The sequence below is a fragment of the Marmota monax genome, unplaced genomic scaffold (genome assembly GCF_021218885.2).
Source record: "Marmota monax isolate L192 unplaced genomic scaffold, Marmota_monax_Labrador192_F-V1.1 WCK01_AAM20220418_F8-fsc00043, whole genome shotgun sequence".
Taxonomy (NCBI): Eukaryota; Metazoa; Chordata; class Mammalia; order Rodentia; family Sciuridae; genus Marmota; species Marmota monax.
The window spans coordinates 10639636-10656228 of record NW_026691982.1 but is presented as its reverse complement, the minus strand read 5'-3'; the positions used below and the strand labels follow the sequence as shown (position 1 = coordinate 10656228).

The window sequence follows — 16593 nt, the reverse complement described above, 5'->3', positions numbered from 1 at the left end:
GAGATCATTCTTCATCATAAATATATTAAATTATTGCAGTGTACCCCTAAATATAATTAATATGCATCAGCTTTCTTTTTTTATATTTATTTTTTAGTTGTAGTTCAACACAATACCTTTATTTTATTTATTTTTATGTGGTGCTGAGGATCAAACCCAGGGCCTCGCATGTGTTAGGCAAGTGCTGTACATTGAGCCACAACCCCAGCCAAGCATCAGTTTTCCTAAAAAGGAAATTTATCTTGAATATAGCCTTCACAAAGAAGTTGGTAAGGTGCATCACAGACTAGTGAATAAGTTATGAGTACCATAGAGTATGGTTCTGTTCATTCTTAAGGTTTCATTAAGCAAAGAGCTAAAGAAAATGTCACAACTATTAACTATGTTAATGCACCTAAAATTAACAAAGTTCTAAGTTGGTGCAGTGGCGTGTGCCTGTAATCCCAGTGGTTGCGGGGCTGAGGCAGAGGATCACAAGTTCAAAGCCAGCCTCAGCAATTTTGAGGTACTAAGCAGCTCAGTGAGACCCTGTCTCTAAATAAAATACATAATAGGCTGGGGGTGTGGATCGGTGGTCAAGTGCCCCTGAGTCAATCCCTGGTACCCTCCCCCTGCAAAAAATTGACAAAAGTTCTTAAGTAACTGTAATGTTGATGATAAAGAATTTGATGGGCTGGGGTTGTGGCTCAAGTGGTAGAGTGCTCTCCTAGCATGTGTGAGGTACTGGGTTCAATCCTCAGCACCACATAAAAATAAAATAAAGATATTGTGTCCACCTAAAACTAAAAAAATAAATATTAAAAAAATTTTTGAACATTATTTTAATGTTTTTGAAGTTTATGAAAATGATATTAAGATGAATATTCAACTTGAATTTAAATTTATGTACAAAATGTTTAAAGTATATTCACTCTTTTTTCTTCTATTCTAGTTACTATTTCTGGAAATGAAGAAACTGGTAAGGCACTTATAGTATTATTTTAAGACTTATAGTATATTAATTGCACTCCTCATAGTTTTTAGTAATGAATACTTATTTTTGCTTTTCAAAAAGAAAATTTGTATCTTTAAATTTTAAGTAATTAAAGGAGATGCAGTATTGGGTTTATTCCCACTCGGTGTATTCTCATTTTGTATTATTTGTATAAATTGAGATAGCCATTATTTTGTAAGGCTCCTAGAACTCAAACTTCTTTGGGTAAATTTTGAAATTTGTGTTGTATGTTCTTCAGAACTCTCTATTTAAATTCTTAATATGAATTTTAGTTGAGGAGAGGGAATTCTGCTTTTATTATGACTAAATCTCATTGATGGTATTCTTGCTTACAAATTTGTTGAAAATAGCACTTTCCAACTCAAAGATATTTAGTAAAATAACCATGCTTTAAGATTATAAATTGTTAATGAGTCACATAAACAATTAAGGTTTTGCCAAGATCCTTGCTTCTTAGAATGTGATCTATAAAACAATATCAGCATCATGTATGAGCTTATAAATGAAGCAGTTCAGACTTTATTCCACATCCATTAAATCAGATTCTGCCTTTTAATAAGGTTTCAAAGGGATATCCATACACATGTAATTTTGAGAAATCCTGCATCAGATTATTCAGAAGGGCACATTTTGTTCCTTGATGATGCAGGCATGATTCAAGTGAATAGACCAATTAGAAAAAAAAATAATAATAAGTTTGTAAATTGTATTATGAGTCAAAGAAATTAAAGTTTTTATAATGAATAATCAAAGAGATAATACTTAGAGGGAAAAAAATCCTTTCTTACAATTTTGCCAGAATAAAAGAAAACTTCAGAAATCCATTGAGGATCAAATTTCAAAATAAAAATTGATTTTAATAGAAAAAAACAGAATTTCTTAAACAGTTGGACAGTTAGAAATTATGAATAAAGATTTATTCTTGTTACTGGAGATAATTAGATATTAAGCATATAAATCAAATTTTTGCCCTTAAATCTAATTTTTCAGTAACGGAAGAAACAGAGTCCATCTTGGTAGGCCTATCGGTTACATCAGAATTATTTCCTATATATTGAAAGTATGGGTTATTTTTACCATGTCTCTTAAAGAATCCTGTTATAAACTTTTATGTTTGTTAATTCAATTATAGGTTGACTTTTGAACCCAGACTTTTGATTGATAAGTTCAGATTTTTTCTTTGAGCTTTAACATGCTTAGTTAACAAAAATTTTACCCTATTTATTATTTGTAACCAATAGCTTATACAAGTAATTATTAACAGTCACATGAATTGAACTCAGTTAAAAGCATTGGTCTCTATCATTTTTTAACATAATAAAGAATATTATATTTACTTGGTTATAATTTAATAACTACCATCTTTTAAATACTTACTATATTCCAAACATTGTACTACAGACTTAATATCTATTTTTTTTATTTAACTGAGAATTAATATATTTTAAAGTAAGCTGTTTGCTTTATTGTCCTATAGAGCAGAAATATGTAAAAAGATATTAAATGTTAAAATATTTCAAGAATATTTTTTGCATGCCTGTCTTAGTTGTAAGTAAATGCTTAAGAAGTTTGAGGACCTTAGTGTTGCTATTTATCTTTAAGCTATGTAACAGTGTTTAAATGAGGAATGACAAGCTTGGTTGAATATGGGGGCCAGGCAAAAAATAAACTATGTGAAGATAACATGCAGAGTAAATTGATACATGGCCTCATAGTTGGTGTCACAATAGAAGCCTAAGCTCCCTCGTGTTTTTCCAAAGAAAAAACAAAACGCTGATTTGGAGTCCTTTGGGTTCATTATATTTTGGTTTGGGCTAGAGGGTGCTGAAAGCATAGAGAAATGAAGATTTTGAGATGCCAGAATTTTCATTGTCAATAATAATAATAGCAGAAGTGAAAAGAGCACACTTTAAAATAGAAGGAAGTTGTAGTTAGAGTTTTATTTTGGCAGCAAATGATGGCTCAGAAGTAGAATGACCATTTAGATAATGGTTAAAAAAAAAAAAGTGGAGGAGAATTCTGTTTCAGGGATGACAATGAAAAGGACCTTGGATTCTTATCAAACAGATATGGGGTTGAATTCTGGCATTATCATTTAGTAAATAAGTGACATTGCACAAATTACTAAATTCTCTGAACCTCACTGTTTGTTTATGAACTCAAAAAATATCATAAAAGACTACTGTGAGGATTGGAAACAAAGCATACAATATATGTGTTCTAAGTTGGTTGGAATGATTATTTGAGTAGCGAAAGTTGAATATGGTGACTATAAAATCCCAGAGTTTTATTAGGATGCATTGGCCCTGCAGATGGAGTTACTTTCCAGGAATTCTCAGAGTCCAGGGGGAGAAGAAACTAGAGCAACACATTTAGCATTAGCCGTGAAGATGTAAGCAAGAGACAGGAAGCAAGGAGACCAGTTTTACTTTTGCAGCAATCCAAATGAGATGGGCAGCGTAGGCACTGGCAGTGAAAACAGTGAGAAGAAATTAGAGTTGAAAATAATTGTACTGATTACCCAGAAGATACGGGGAGCTACTTGAGGCTTGGGTCCCTGCATCAATTAGCTGTGTGACCCCAGCGTCCAGTCTCTGAAATGAACCAGTATAATTAAAAAAAAAAGGCTGGGTTCTAATAAGGTTGTCAAGTTTTATTATTTTTTAATTTTAAAAAGAACGAACATTATTTAAAACCAAAATATAAGGAAAAATAATCTCAGACTAAAAGAAAAGGAAGGTCAGTGCTAGCTTTATAATATGTGTTAGCTTTATAATAAGAATTAAGATACTTGGACAGTAATGATAATAACAGCCAGTATTTGTTGAGGATTTATTATGTACCAGGCACTACTGTGTTTGCATATATTTGTTCATCAGTATTAGGCAATTAACTTTATTCAAAAGGGGTTTTAATTGAAGTCTAAGGAAAGGGATTGGAAAAATGCAGCATAACTATGAATTCTGAAAATAATGGAGAAGACTTTTTTGTGGAAGAAATACTATTTGATCTGAACTTTAAAAATGAGTAGAATTTCAGACTTTTTACACTTTATACTTTGTTATCTTCAGTGGGTTTGTGTTGCTGCATTACAAACTGAAAAACAGTTCAGCTACCTGGTACATAGCTCTTGCTTATTGTAAACTAGTTCTACTTCTTTCAAATAGAAAAACTCCCAGAACACAACAAAAAGCTTTAGAAGTTATATCATCAAGTTAACATTTGGAGATAAAGATGTTGAAATGTTACATCAACTTGGGAAACAGTTAAGGTAGAAATTTAGAGTGACTAAAAAGTTTTCTTATTAGCCTATGTTGAACAGCAAAATGAAATTTAGAATACTTTTTGCAAATAATACAGGGATTAAGTTACTCAATTTTACTTATTATTCTTGGGGATTATAAGTTATTTATTTTCAGTTTTTAGTTCCTTGGATTTAATGTTTATAGTGATGGATCATTTTAAATAATGTTTAAGTCATTTAAAATTATTGTTTAGGGAGAACTGAAATATAGCGAATAAATGAAGTTTTTTTTTAGCTCAAATCCTCAGCAACTTTATAAAATCAAATCTCTTCTCTGGCTGTGGTCTTTATTTGTAAACCAGTCTGATAGTCCTTAAATTCAGGAACAGAATATTTCTTCAAATATAATATTACATCATAAAGATAAAAGAGTCTATATATTTGATGTTTTAGTATGTCTTAATTAAATTTTTTATTGGATTAGGTCTCCTGACCCACATACTGTGTTTTAATGTAATGCTTTTTCCTGTTTTCACCTGAATTCAATGAAATGTTATTTGTTTTTATTTACCAGGAAAGACCGTTGTTTACCTTGTGGCTTTCCATCTGTTCTTTGTCATGTTTGTGTGGTCCTATTGGATGACAGTATTCACATCTCCCGCTATCCCCTCCAAAGAGGTAAATTTAATGTTGGTAAATTACCAAATGCTTTAACTGATTATGGAATTGTTTTCCCTTGTGTTACCTATGTTAAAACTGTACATAATGCATTTGTTTTGTTTCCATTCATAAAATTTTTTGGTAACTCTGTACTGTGAATGTGAATCATCAACCTATTCTCAGATACCATTCACTGACATAGCTTAGCTGCAATAATACTTACCTCACATGCTGTGGTATCTTAAATACATTATGTTATTGAGTAAAAAAGTCATAAAATTGAGTAGGGAAGTAGAGTTGATTTTTAGAAATTTAACCCAGGGTATAGTGGCACATGCCTGTAATCCCAGCAGCTCTGGAGGTTGAGGAAGGAAGATAGCAAGTTCAAAGACAGATTCAGCAACTTAGTGAGAACCTGTCTCAAAATAAGGAATAAAATGGACTAGGACTGTAGCTCATGGGTTGAGGGCCCCTGGGTTCAATCTCTGGTCCAAAAAAAAGAAAGGGAAAAAAAAAAAAAAACCCTCCACATTTATTTACATTTTCTTAGGCATGAATAAATACATTGAACTAAAGAAAGTACTTTGATTATAGGAAAAAGTTGTTTAGGCTCTTGCTTGGCACACCATACTATGACTAATTTTTCCTCCCAATTAGAGGTTCCACTTGAACTAATATAATATAGATAAACATTTTCGAATATTTCTTACTTTTTTTTTTTTTTTTTGGTACTGGGGATTGAACTCAGGAAACTCGACCACTGAACCACATCCCCAGCCTTATTTTGTATTTTATTTAGAGACAGGGTCTCACTGAGTTGCTTAGCACCTCCCCATTGCTGAGGCTGGCTTTGAACTCTCAATCCACCTGCCTCAGCCTCCTAAGTTGCTGGGATTTCAGGTGTGCGCCACTGTTCCTGGCTCTCTCTTGGCTTGATGTATCCAACTTAATTCTTCACTGAAAATTTAGTATAGCAAAATTGTTAATATATTCTCTAGAGTTAGAATTATCTGAATTTGTTTTGTACTCTAGCACATTACTTAATTTCCCTGAGTTTCCAATTTTCTCATCAGTAAATGGAGCTAACAGTTATACCCATTTCTATAGAATGTTTGTGAGGATTAAGAGAGGTTTTTCCAAGTAAAAATTTTAACATAGTACCTGCCACATGATTAGTACTCAGATATTAGATAATGATGGTAATATTGTTTCCTTGCATGTTAAATTTTTCAATTCATTAAAAATTATATCCAAATATATAAAAATAGTATCAACTTCTATTTAACTTTTTAGTGGAGGGCATATATGCAGAAAAGTATACATGTCATAAGTGTATGTGATGAAATTTAACAAACTGAATACCCCTGTGTAATCCCCAACTCTAAGAAGCAGAACATTCCCAGAACCCCATCAGTCACTTCATGCTTCCTTCCAGCCACCCACATTGTGAGAAAGTATTCTTCTGCCTTCTGATAGCATAGATGACGTTTGCCTGATTTTGTCCATAATATGAATAGAATCATGTTATAGTATATATATAGTATCATGGTAATATATGCTTGTATGTCTGGCTTCTTTCATTGGCATTTTATTTGTGAGATTCAGCTATGTTGGTGCGTATAGTAGTAGATTATTTATTTTCATTATTGTTTGTTGTTTAATTGTGGTATATAATACAAATTTATTTGCTAAGTCTCCTATTGATAGGCATTTAGGGAGGATTTCAGTTTAGGGCTATTACAGATAGGGCTTCTTTAAATATCCTAGTACACGTCTTATGGAAAATATACATTATAGTTCTTTTATATAGGTCCCTAGGAATAGAACTGGTATATAATGTTATATGTACGTTCAATATTAGTAGAAAAACATAGTCCTTAGCTTGTATTTTTATTTTACTTTTGCTCTAAGAGTTAAAGTCAGCCATAAATTGAGCTTAAGGTTTTTTTTTTTTTTTAAGTTGAAGTTGGACACAACACCTTTATTTATTTTTATGTGGTGCTGAGTATTGAATCTTGCGCCTCGCACATGCTAGTTGAGTGCTCTACCACTGAGCCACATCCCCAGCCCCAAGTGGTTTTTCAAATATATTTTTTAGACATTTTGGTAATTATTAGTCAATCCTTAAACTTAAATTACAAAATACCATCCATTTCTTAACTCTAAATTTAAAAGGATCTAATTTTATCAATTACTAGTAGTTGTCGCTGTTGAAAACATAGCATGTGTAAAAAGAAAACAGTTCCCATTATAGAAAATAGGAAATTGAAAGGGAAAACAATTTGTAAGACTTTGGAGAAGCAGTATAGTGTACAGGCTGAGAACTCTGAATTTTGGAGCCAAACTGTCCAGATTTAACTTGTACCTCTGCCATTTTCTAGCTGTATGAATTTGAATTTCCTCTGTAAATGAGGGTAATAGTAATATATACCCCACAGAATGTAAGAATTGAATAAATTAGTTATATATATGTGTATTTATCTAGATATGTACAGTTCTTAAGACAATGTCTACCACATAATAAATACTCTCTAAAGTTATGTATTCCTCTTTGATTGTTATTTTGGCATTTTTCATCCATTTAGCATTCAGTCCAGACCTTAAGCCTTTTTATGCACTCTACATAAGTGCCCAAGATTTTATCTGGTGGCTCTACTGTACACTTTCCATTTACCTTATTGTGGAACTTATCATCTGGCACTGTAATTGCCTCTTTACTTACATCTATCACCTTATTAAATGTAAATTCTGTGAGGAGGATGGTATTTCCATTGTATTCACCACTGTACCTCCCCCATACACAATCTGATGCTTAGTGTCAGATTCAATAAATGTTGAATTAGTTAATTATTTAGTTCTCAGGAACCAACCAAATAAAGCCCTAGTGACAGCCAAGAACAGGAATTTAAGGTTCTCTAAGTTTACAGTATGCTGATTGAGATGGAGCCACTTGTCAAAAGAAACTAACTTTATTTTTAGAACCACACACGCCAAACAAAACAGCCTCTCAGGAAAAACCCTCAGAGCCTCAACTGCCACCACCGGCTTTCCACAAGCCTCTCTCTCCCCTCCAAGCTTCTCTCCACCTCCCACAATCCTCCTGCTCTTGAGGCCGATTGGCTGGGTCACGTGGACGGAGCCAAAAAAGTCCCCCAATGAGCAGCTCCGTGGTCTGAAAGAGCAGGGAAACAGCCCAATGAGCATCACCGCAGAGGAGCCAATCAGCTAGATGTTGCTGGGGCCGAGGAGCCAATCAGCTAGATGTTGCTGGGGCCGCTGTGAGCCAATCATCAGCCGGCAGCTGGAAGTTTGCTGGCAGCTGGAAGTTTGCTGGGGCCCCTTCGGCTGTGGCTCTCAACACTCTAAGTTTACAGTATGCTGATTGAGATGGTGCCTTAGAAGTAATTATAAAGCTATGAGATTGGTGTTAATCACTGTTATCTCCGAGGTTACAGCAATGCTTGGAATATTTGGCTTTAGGGGAATTGATTGGATATAAAAAAAAAAACAATAAATATTTAGGAAAGTTTAAGTTATAAAACATTTTTTTTAAATTTTTTTAGTCAGTGGGTATTGAGTATTATGTACCGTACCATATCAGTACTACATATGTACCATTTTAGTTACACATGACAGTAGAATGTATTTTGACATATTATACATGCATGGAGTAAAACTTCCCATCCTTGTGGTTGTACATGATATGGAGTTACACTGGTCATATTCATATATAGTATAGGAAAATAATGTCTGATTCATTCTACTGCCTTTGCTATTCTCTACCCCTGCCCTTCCCTTCATTCCCTTTTGTCTAATCCAAAATACTTCTATGCTTCTCTACCTCTCCTTATTATGTGTTAGCATCTGTATATCAGAAAACATTCGGCCTTTGGTTTTGGAGTATTGGCTTATTTCACTTAGCATGAGAGTCTCCATTTATCGGCAAATGCCATAATTGCATTTTTTAATATTTATTTTTTAGTTGTAGTTGGACACAACACCTTTATTTCACTTGTTTATTTTTCTATGTGGTGCTGAGGATTGAATTCAGGGTCTCGCACGTGCGAGGCGAGCGCTCTACCGCTGAGCCACAATCCTAGCCCCCATAATTGCATTTTTTAAAAATATATTTTTAGTTGTAGATGGACACAATGCCTTTCTTTCTTTCTTTCTTTCTTTCTTTCTTTCTTTCTTTCTTTTTATGTGATGTTAAGGATCAAACCTAGTGCCTCACACATGCTAGGTGAGTGCATTATCACTGAGCTACAACATCAGCCCTTAATTGCATTTTTTATGGCTGAGTAATATTCCACTGTGTATATATTTTCTTTATCCATTCATTTTTGAAGGGCACCTAGGTTGGTTTCATAATGTAGCTATTGCCTAACACATATTTAAATGGAACCATTTGAACTCTGAATTTAAGATAGTAATGGCATTTTGTAATTTGAATTATGTTTGGCAGTTTTGGATGAAAAATAAGACTTTCAGTACCAATTTCAAAAGTCTAATCTATTTTAATTTTAGTTTTGTTCCATTAAAATTCTGGTATCTCTAGAAATTTTCATTTGATTTAAATTTTATATCCTTAATTATTAAGGAGAAGGAATGGTTGTCAAGTGGAAGAAGATGTAGCAAGTGGAGATTTGAGATACTACCACAGTCTAGGAATGGATTCCTCCAGGGGAGTCTATTGAGATTGTATAGGAAACTAAAATTTGATCAGACCCTTTCCTTTCCAAGTATAGTTTTAACATTATACCATATGATTTTCTTTCTATCTCCAAAAGTATTCAAGACCAGATGAATCTGTCAGAAATGTCTGAAGCTCCCTGCCTTGTATTTGGTGGGGGGGGGGTCATGTGAATCTTTTCTGACTGCTTTCTGTTCTGTTCATTTAATTGTGAAAGCCAAGCAAGGTAATCTAAAATAGACTCTTCTACTTCATAAAATATACTATTAATTTAAATCTGGTAACAATCTGTAAAAACCCAGAACCTTTATGTTAGCAAAATAGAGGAAAATATACTAGAATGGAACACAGAAGACCTGCATTTTAATGTCAGACATGCCAATAATTCTGAAATCTCAAATAATTCCCTAACCCTCTTGAATCATAACTTTCCCAACTCTGCTATGACAAGCTATTGCTTTATTTATAACACAACAGTCAATTAAACTAAATAACTATTATTAAACTAATAACTATTAGTAGTGTTGGGGCATTAAGAATAAGGGAAGGTATTTTTGTTTTGTTTAGTACTGGGAATTGAACACAGGGATGTTTTAGCACTGAGCACATCTCCAGCCCTTTTTATTTTTTATTTTAAGACGGAGTCTCACTTCATTGTTCAGGGCCTCGATAAGTTGCTAAGGCTGGCCTTGAATTCACTTGCGATCCTCTTGTCTCAGTCTCCTAAGCTGCTGGGATTATAGGTGTGCTCCACTATGCCCAGGTAAGAGACAGGGAAGTTTTGTATTTGAGTTAGTGAGTAGACCAAATATGCAGAGGTAAAATTCCAGTTATGATTCCTTAGGATTTTTAAGGAAATTAATACAGAGTGAGGAACACTACTGTTTAAAATATAAAATATGATTAAAAGCAAGTCTCAAGCCAAAAGCAAATCTGAAATACTGGTAGAAACTCAAAGTTTTCCTTGATTACATTAAAATCAAGACATAAAAGGAGGTAGTCCTTAAAATACTGGGATAGCATATGAAAAGAAGAACAACTAAATTAGTTGGTAGAGAAAATGTTATTTAAAAAAATGAACCAGAGGCTGACCACATCATGGGGAAAAACACTAGGAAAGGAATACCAGAAATAACTCAGTAAAGGAAAGGAATCTCCCTTGAGCAAAGGAGAGTTAGATTGCCTTGATACTCTTGACAATTCTGAAGAAAGTAGTACTATTTCTTAGCTTCTGAACGACTAAAAATAATAAATGAATGATTTAACTCATTATGACCTTTAGCCAAAAATTATTGTTACTCCATGTTGGTGATTTCAGTTATTACCCAAAGTAATCTTATGATGTCCTTCCAAAAATATAGAATTTCTTGACAGTAACTTTTAAACAGCAAAGTTTTTATTAATTAAAAAAAAAATGTGTACTAAGCCTTTTTGATGAAGGAAATTAATTTTTTTATCTATAAAAAGCAAAGATGCAGAAGTGTGTTTATTTTCTTTGCCATTATTAATAGGGAAGGCAAATATTTTTTAATCTATGTAGTTTTATTAAAATATACTTGAAAGTCAGTTTGAAGGTAAGTTTTCTCTTGATGAAACATAATATTGATGGGTTGTTACCATAAGCAATATCTGCTGGAATAAGATTTTCTGTTTGTATTTCAGATATAGATGAATATATGAATATATTAATACAATTTTTAAGGTGTTCACTTTAATGTAAAATATTTTCTCTATTTTTTTCCTCCAGACTCAATCTTCACAGCTAAAAATTTCAGTTATTATTCCTAGTAAACTGTCATTTAGAAATTCTGATTTGAATTTGACTATTGTGTGTCATCACCGAGTAATAAAAGAAAAACAAAAAGGGAATGTGTTAAAAATGAGAAGTAAAAAATATGAAGGGGAAGAAACCTACTCAAGATTATAAAAGCTGGTATTCTAAGATGAAGCTATGAGTTCCTCTGCAGTGCTGTCTCCATTGAGATAAATGCCTGTTACAGCAGTGTCCTTTTCTAAGATTTTTAGCCTCATGATAGGAGTCTATTTTGAGTAGCCAAGCTGATCATTTAAATACATAAAGTTTTAAAAAATTGTATTATATACTTCATCAATTGGTTCAAATACTAGGTAATATTAAAAACTTGACAATTTTCTAAGTGCTTTACACATATGAACTCATGTATACTTCACAATAGCCCTATAAGGTAGATACCAGAGTCCCCATTTTGCAGATGAAGAAGCTAAGACACTGTTTCTGGACAACCTATTCCCACTATATGAGTACTAGTCCCAAGGTGCTACAAGATTGAAGAAAACAGGCAGATCTGGGATTGCAGATCCAGATTACAGTTTATTGGGGAATTTAAGTGACAGAAGCATGGTCCTGGATAGCTGCAATACCAAGTGGATCCCTACGGGTTGGGTCAAGAATGAGTTGTTAAAGTGCTTAGCACAATTCTGGTGTAATAATGGGTATTATTTGGGCTAGAAGAAAGCCATTATATAATTAATAAATAAAAAGTGGTAGAGTTTTAAAAGCAAAGTTTTAGTGTTGATGGCTCTTTACTTTTAGAAGTACATGTACTTCTCTGAAAACAGATGATCTTGTTATGAACAGGATTTTCTGAAAACTACACTTACCCCAAATTTGCCTATGATCTCAGGGATTCATTAATTACTTGGAATCTTGGGTTAAAAATACCTTGTAGAACTATAACTGCTAATAATTATTGTAAACCATATTTTTCAGAATTAAATGTAAAAATGTAGCAAAATGTAATTAAAATTTGAGATAATTTACTAGAAATATTTACTGAAAGTAAAATCTGCTGAAAATTTATTATTACACACCAAGATATATACTGTATTTCACATACATGAAAAAGCTAGAATTTGATCTGCAGTCCATGTTATTATTATTTTTTATTTATTTTGGTACTGGGGATTGAAACCAGGGTGCTTTACCACTGAGATACCTCACATCTTTTTATAGTTCTACTTGTCCAATTCTGACAAGGAGCGTTATGAAAAGGAATTCAGCCATGAAAGACAACAACAAATTTTGAGAAGAGCAGCAAGAGACTTACCTATCTATACCACATCAGCTTCAAGAAGTAAGAAAAACGGTCTTAAGCTTTCCTTTCCAAATGATTTTTCAAATGTGTTTATTTTTACAGGATATGTTTTATGGTTTAACTATTGTGTGGATATATAATGATTGTATGGTGTGCCAAGCAAGAGCCTAAACAACTTTTTCCTATAATCAAAGTACTTTCTTTAGTTCAATGTATTTATTCATGCCTAAGAAAATGTAAATAAATGTGGAGGGTTTTTTTTTTTTTTTCCCTTTCTTTTTTTTGGACCAGAGATTGAACCCAGGGGCCCTCAACCCATGAGCTACAGTCCTAGTCCATTTTATTCCTTATTTTGAGACAGGTTCTCACTAAGTTGGACATACTGTCATCTACTCAGAAATGAGTCCTAAATGCTTCTTCTTCCCAGTTTTTATGTTCTACTTCTCAAGGTTGCCCTGTTCCTATTCTTATTTCTGTACTGTCCTTTCAGCTATAACTTTTAATTATGGAGTTCTGATACTACAGTATTGTGATCATTCATTTATTGTGCCTCATAATTTAATAGTTTTCTTCTTTAATTAGAACAAATTCAGGCATCTTATACTAACACAAACATTGTAAACCTTGGCTTTGTGCCAGGCAAAGGGTGAAGTTGCAGCTACACACAAGGATTACATGTTACAGAACACCCTGTGATCTAGCTATATTCTTTCTGTTGTTTCAGGGGGCAGGTGGAGAACTGCAAACTTCTGTCCCACAGAATCCAGCAACCATTATTTATACTTCATATTCACCTTGACATGTGCCTTTGAATTCAGTTATCTGTAGCTCACTGAACTACAGTTCCATTCTTATATTTCCATCTTTCTAAGGATAGCTGTTCTTACATGACCTGTTATCCAAACTCAAACTCATGTAAAACCAAATTCATCCATTTAAAACCTACTTAGGATGATTGTGAGTTTGAGGCCAACCTCAGCAACTTAGCTGTCTCATAGGGGTGGGAAGCAAGTCTGACTTGTTCACCTTTTCCCCCAGCCATCTAGTGATATTTGTCACATGTAAATTCTCTAAATATTCATTGAATGAATAAAGGAATACCCTTTACCCCCACCCACCCTACCTAAATTCTGCTATATTTCTGTCCTTGGCATTATCATTCTTCTAAGCCATCCTTGACAAGAACTTTTACTTCAATTCAGACTTGGAAATCCATAATCAATCCCTGTTTTATAAGATCTATTTGATTTATTCCCACCCAGAGCCCAGTTAATTTTAAAACTTCCACAATGTCACATTGTTTAGTGGAGGATATAGGAGAAAGGGAAAATAGGATACTTGATTTCTGATCCTGAGCTTATTATTCACTTGGCCTTTCTCTTTGGTATGTGAACCCTTAGTATGAGTGACTATATTTTGAGCCTGCTATGTTTTCCTTAATGGAAAATAAATGTATTTTGTATGGAAAATGTTTGTTTGCATAGTATTTCACAGTATGGATATCCCATAAAAAATGCTTAACCATTTTCCTAAATCAAATTATTTCTGTTTTAATAAAAACAATGCTATGATGAACATCTCTATTCCTCACTCTTCTTCAAACAGGCCAAGCATGTTCCTGCCTCAGGCTCTGGTTAGAATCCCCTTTTTCCCAGATAGTAATATGTCTCATTTACTAATATGTTTCTTTTCAATTTTGAACTCACTTCAATTTCAGTTTTCTCAGATGTTTCTAAAATTACCGTTCCTCTTCTGTGCTCTCTGTGCTATCACTATCTAATGCACTATTTATTTTAACTTATTCATTAAACCTCATCTTTTGCGGGGAGAGGGGTACCAGGAATTGAACTCAGGGGCACTCAACCAGTGAGCCACACCCCCAGTCCTTTATTTGTATTTTGTTTAGAGACAGGTTCTCACTGAGTTGCTTAGTGCCTCGCTGTTGCTGAGGCTGGCTTTGAACTCACACTCCTCCTGCCTCAGCCTCCCGAGCTGCTGGGATTACAGGTGTGTATCACCACACCTGGCTCCTCATCTCTTCTTACAGAATGTAAATTGTATGAAGGCAGAGATTTTTGTTATTGTAACTGTTTTTAGATACACATGACAGTAGAGTGTATTTTTGACATATTTTACATACTTGGAGTACAACCCATTCCAATTAGGATTCCATTCTGTGGTTGTACATAATGTGAAGTTACATTGGTCGTGTATTCATAATGAGCAAAGAAAAGTTATGTCCAATACATTCTACTGTGTTTCCTAGCCCAATACTCCCTTCCTTTCTTTCATTCTCCTTTATCCAATTCAATGAGCTTCTATTCTTCTCCTCCCTACCCTCCCTTGTTGTAGGTTAGCATTCACATATCAGAGAAAATATTTGGCCTTTGTTTCGAGGGGACTATTATTTCACTTAGCATGACATTCTCCAGTTTCATCCATTTACCAGCAAATGGCATAATATCATTCTTCTTTAAGGCTGAGTAGTATTCCATTGTGTATGTATACAACAGATTCTTTATCTGTTCATCGTTTTTTTAAATTTAATTTTATTTTTTACACAAATGGAGCACAACTTTTTATTTCTCTTGTTGTACATGATGTAGTCACACCATTCGTGCAGTCATACCCACATAGAGGATAATAATGTCATCTCATTACATCATCTCCCTCCTACCCGCTTCCCTCCCCTCCCCTCCCCTCCCCTCCTTCTCCTCTGCCCAATCCAAAGTTCCTCCATTCTTCCCTTGCCCTACCCCCCCCATTATGGATCAACATTCACATATCAGAGAAAACATTTGGCCTTTGGTTTTTGGGGATTGGCTTACTTTGCTTAGCATGATATTCTCCAACTCCATCCATTTACCTGTAAATGCCATAATTTCATTCTTCTTTAATGCTGAGTAATATTCCATTGTGTATATATACCACAATTTCTTTATCCATTCATCTTTGGAAGGGCCTCTAGGTTGGTTCCACAGTATAGTTATTGTGAATTGAGCTGCTATAAACATTGAGGTGGCTGCCTCACTGTAGTATGCTGATTTTAAGGCCTTTGGGTATATATAGACTGAGGAGTGGGATAGCTGGGTCAAATGGTGGTTCCATTCTAAATTTTCTAAGGAATCTCCATACTGCTTTCCAAAGTGGTTGCAAAATTTTGCAGTCCCCCCAAAAATGAATCAGTATATCTTTTTCCCTATGTCTTCACCAGCACCCATTGTTGCTTGAATTCTTTTTTTTTTAAATTTTTTATTGTTGGTTGTTCAAAACATTACATAGTTCTTGATATATCATATTTCACACTTTGATTCAAGTGGGTTATGAACTCACATTTTTACCCCGTATACAAATTGCAGAATCACATCAGTTACACATCCATTGAATTACATATTGCCATACTAGTGTCTGTTGTATTCTGCTGCCTTTCCTATCCTCTACTATCCCCCCTCCCCTCCCCTCCCCTCTTCTCTCTCTACCCCCTCTACTGTCATTCATTTCTCCCCCTTGTATTATTTTCCCCTTTCCCCTCACTTCCTCTTGTATGAAAATTTGTATAACCCTGAGGGTCTCCTTCCATTTCCATGCAATTTCCCTTCTCTCTCCCTTTCCCTCCCACCTCTCATCCCAGTTTGATGTTGATCTTCTTCTCATACTCTTCGTCCCTACTCTGTTCTTAGTTGCTCTCCTTATATCAAAGAAGACATTTGGCATTTGTTTTTTAGGGATTGGCTAGCTTCACTTAGCATAATCTGCTCTAATGCCAACCATTTCCCTGCAAATTCTATGATTTTGTCATTTTTTAATGCAGAGTAATACTCCATTGTGTATAAATGCCACATTTTTTTTTATCCATTCATCTATTGAAGGGCATCTAGGTTGGTTCCACAGTCTTGCTATTGTGAATTGTGCTGCTATGAACATCGAT

General features: G+C 34.1%; 1 protein-coding gene across 4 annotated transcripts in view; it reads left to right on the top strand.

The window, feature by feature from the left end:
• The window catches only part of Zdhhc20 (zinc finger DHHC-type palmitoyltransferase 20), a 78891-nt gene that overhangs the window by 30687 nt on the left and 31611 nt on the right, over positions 1 to 16593 (top strand). For all 4 annotated transcript variants that reach the window (XM_058580676.1, XM_058580672.1, XM_046447824.2 and 1 more), the window contains exons 2-4: positions 932 to 958; positions 4813 to 4916; positions 12584 to 12704. In XM_058580676.1, the coding sequence (XP_058436659.1) occupies positions 932 to 958; positions 4813 to 4916; positions 12584 to 12704 (252 nt within the window). The remainder of the gene's footprint in view (positions 1 to 931; positions 959 to 4812; positions 4917 to 12583; positions 12705 to 16593) is intronic.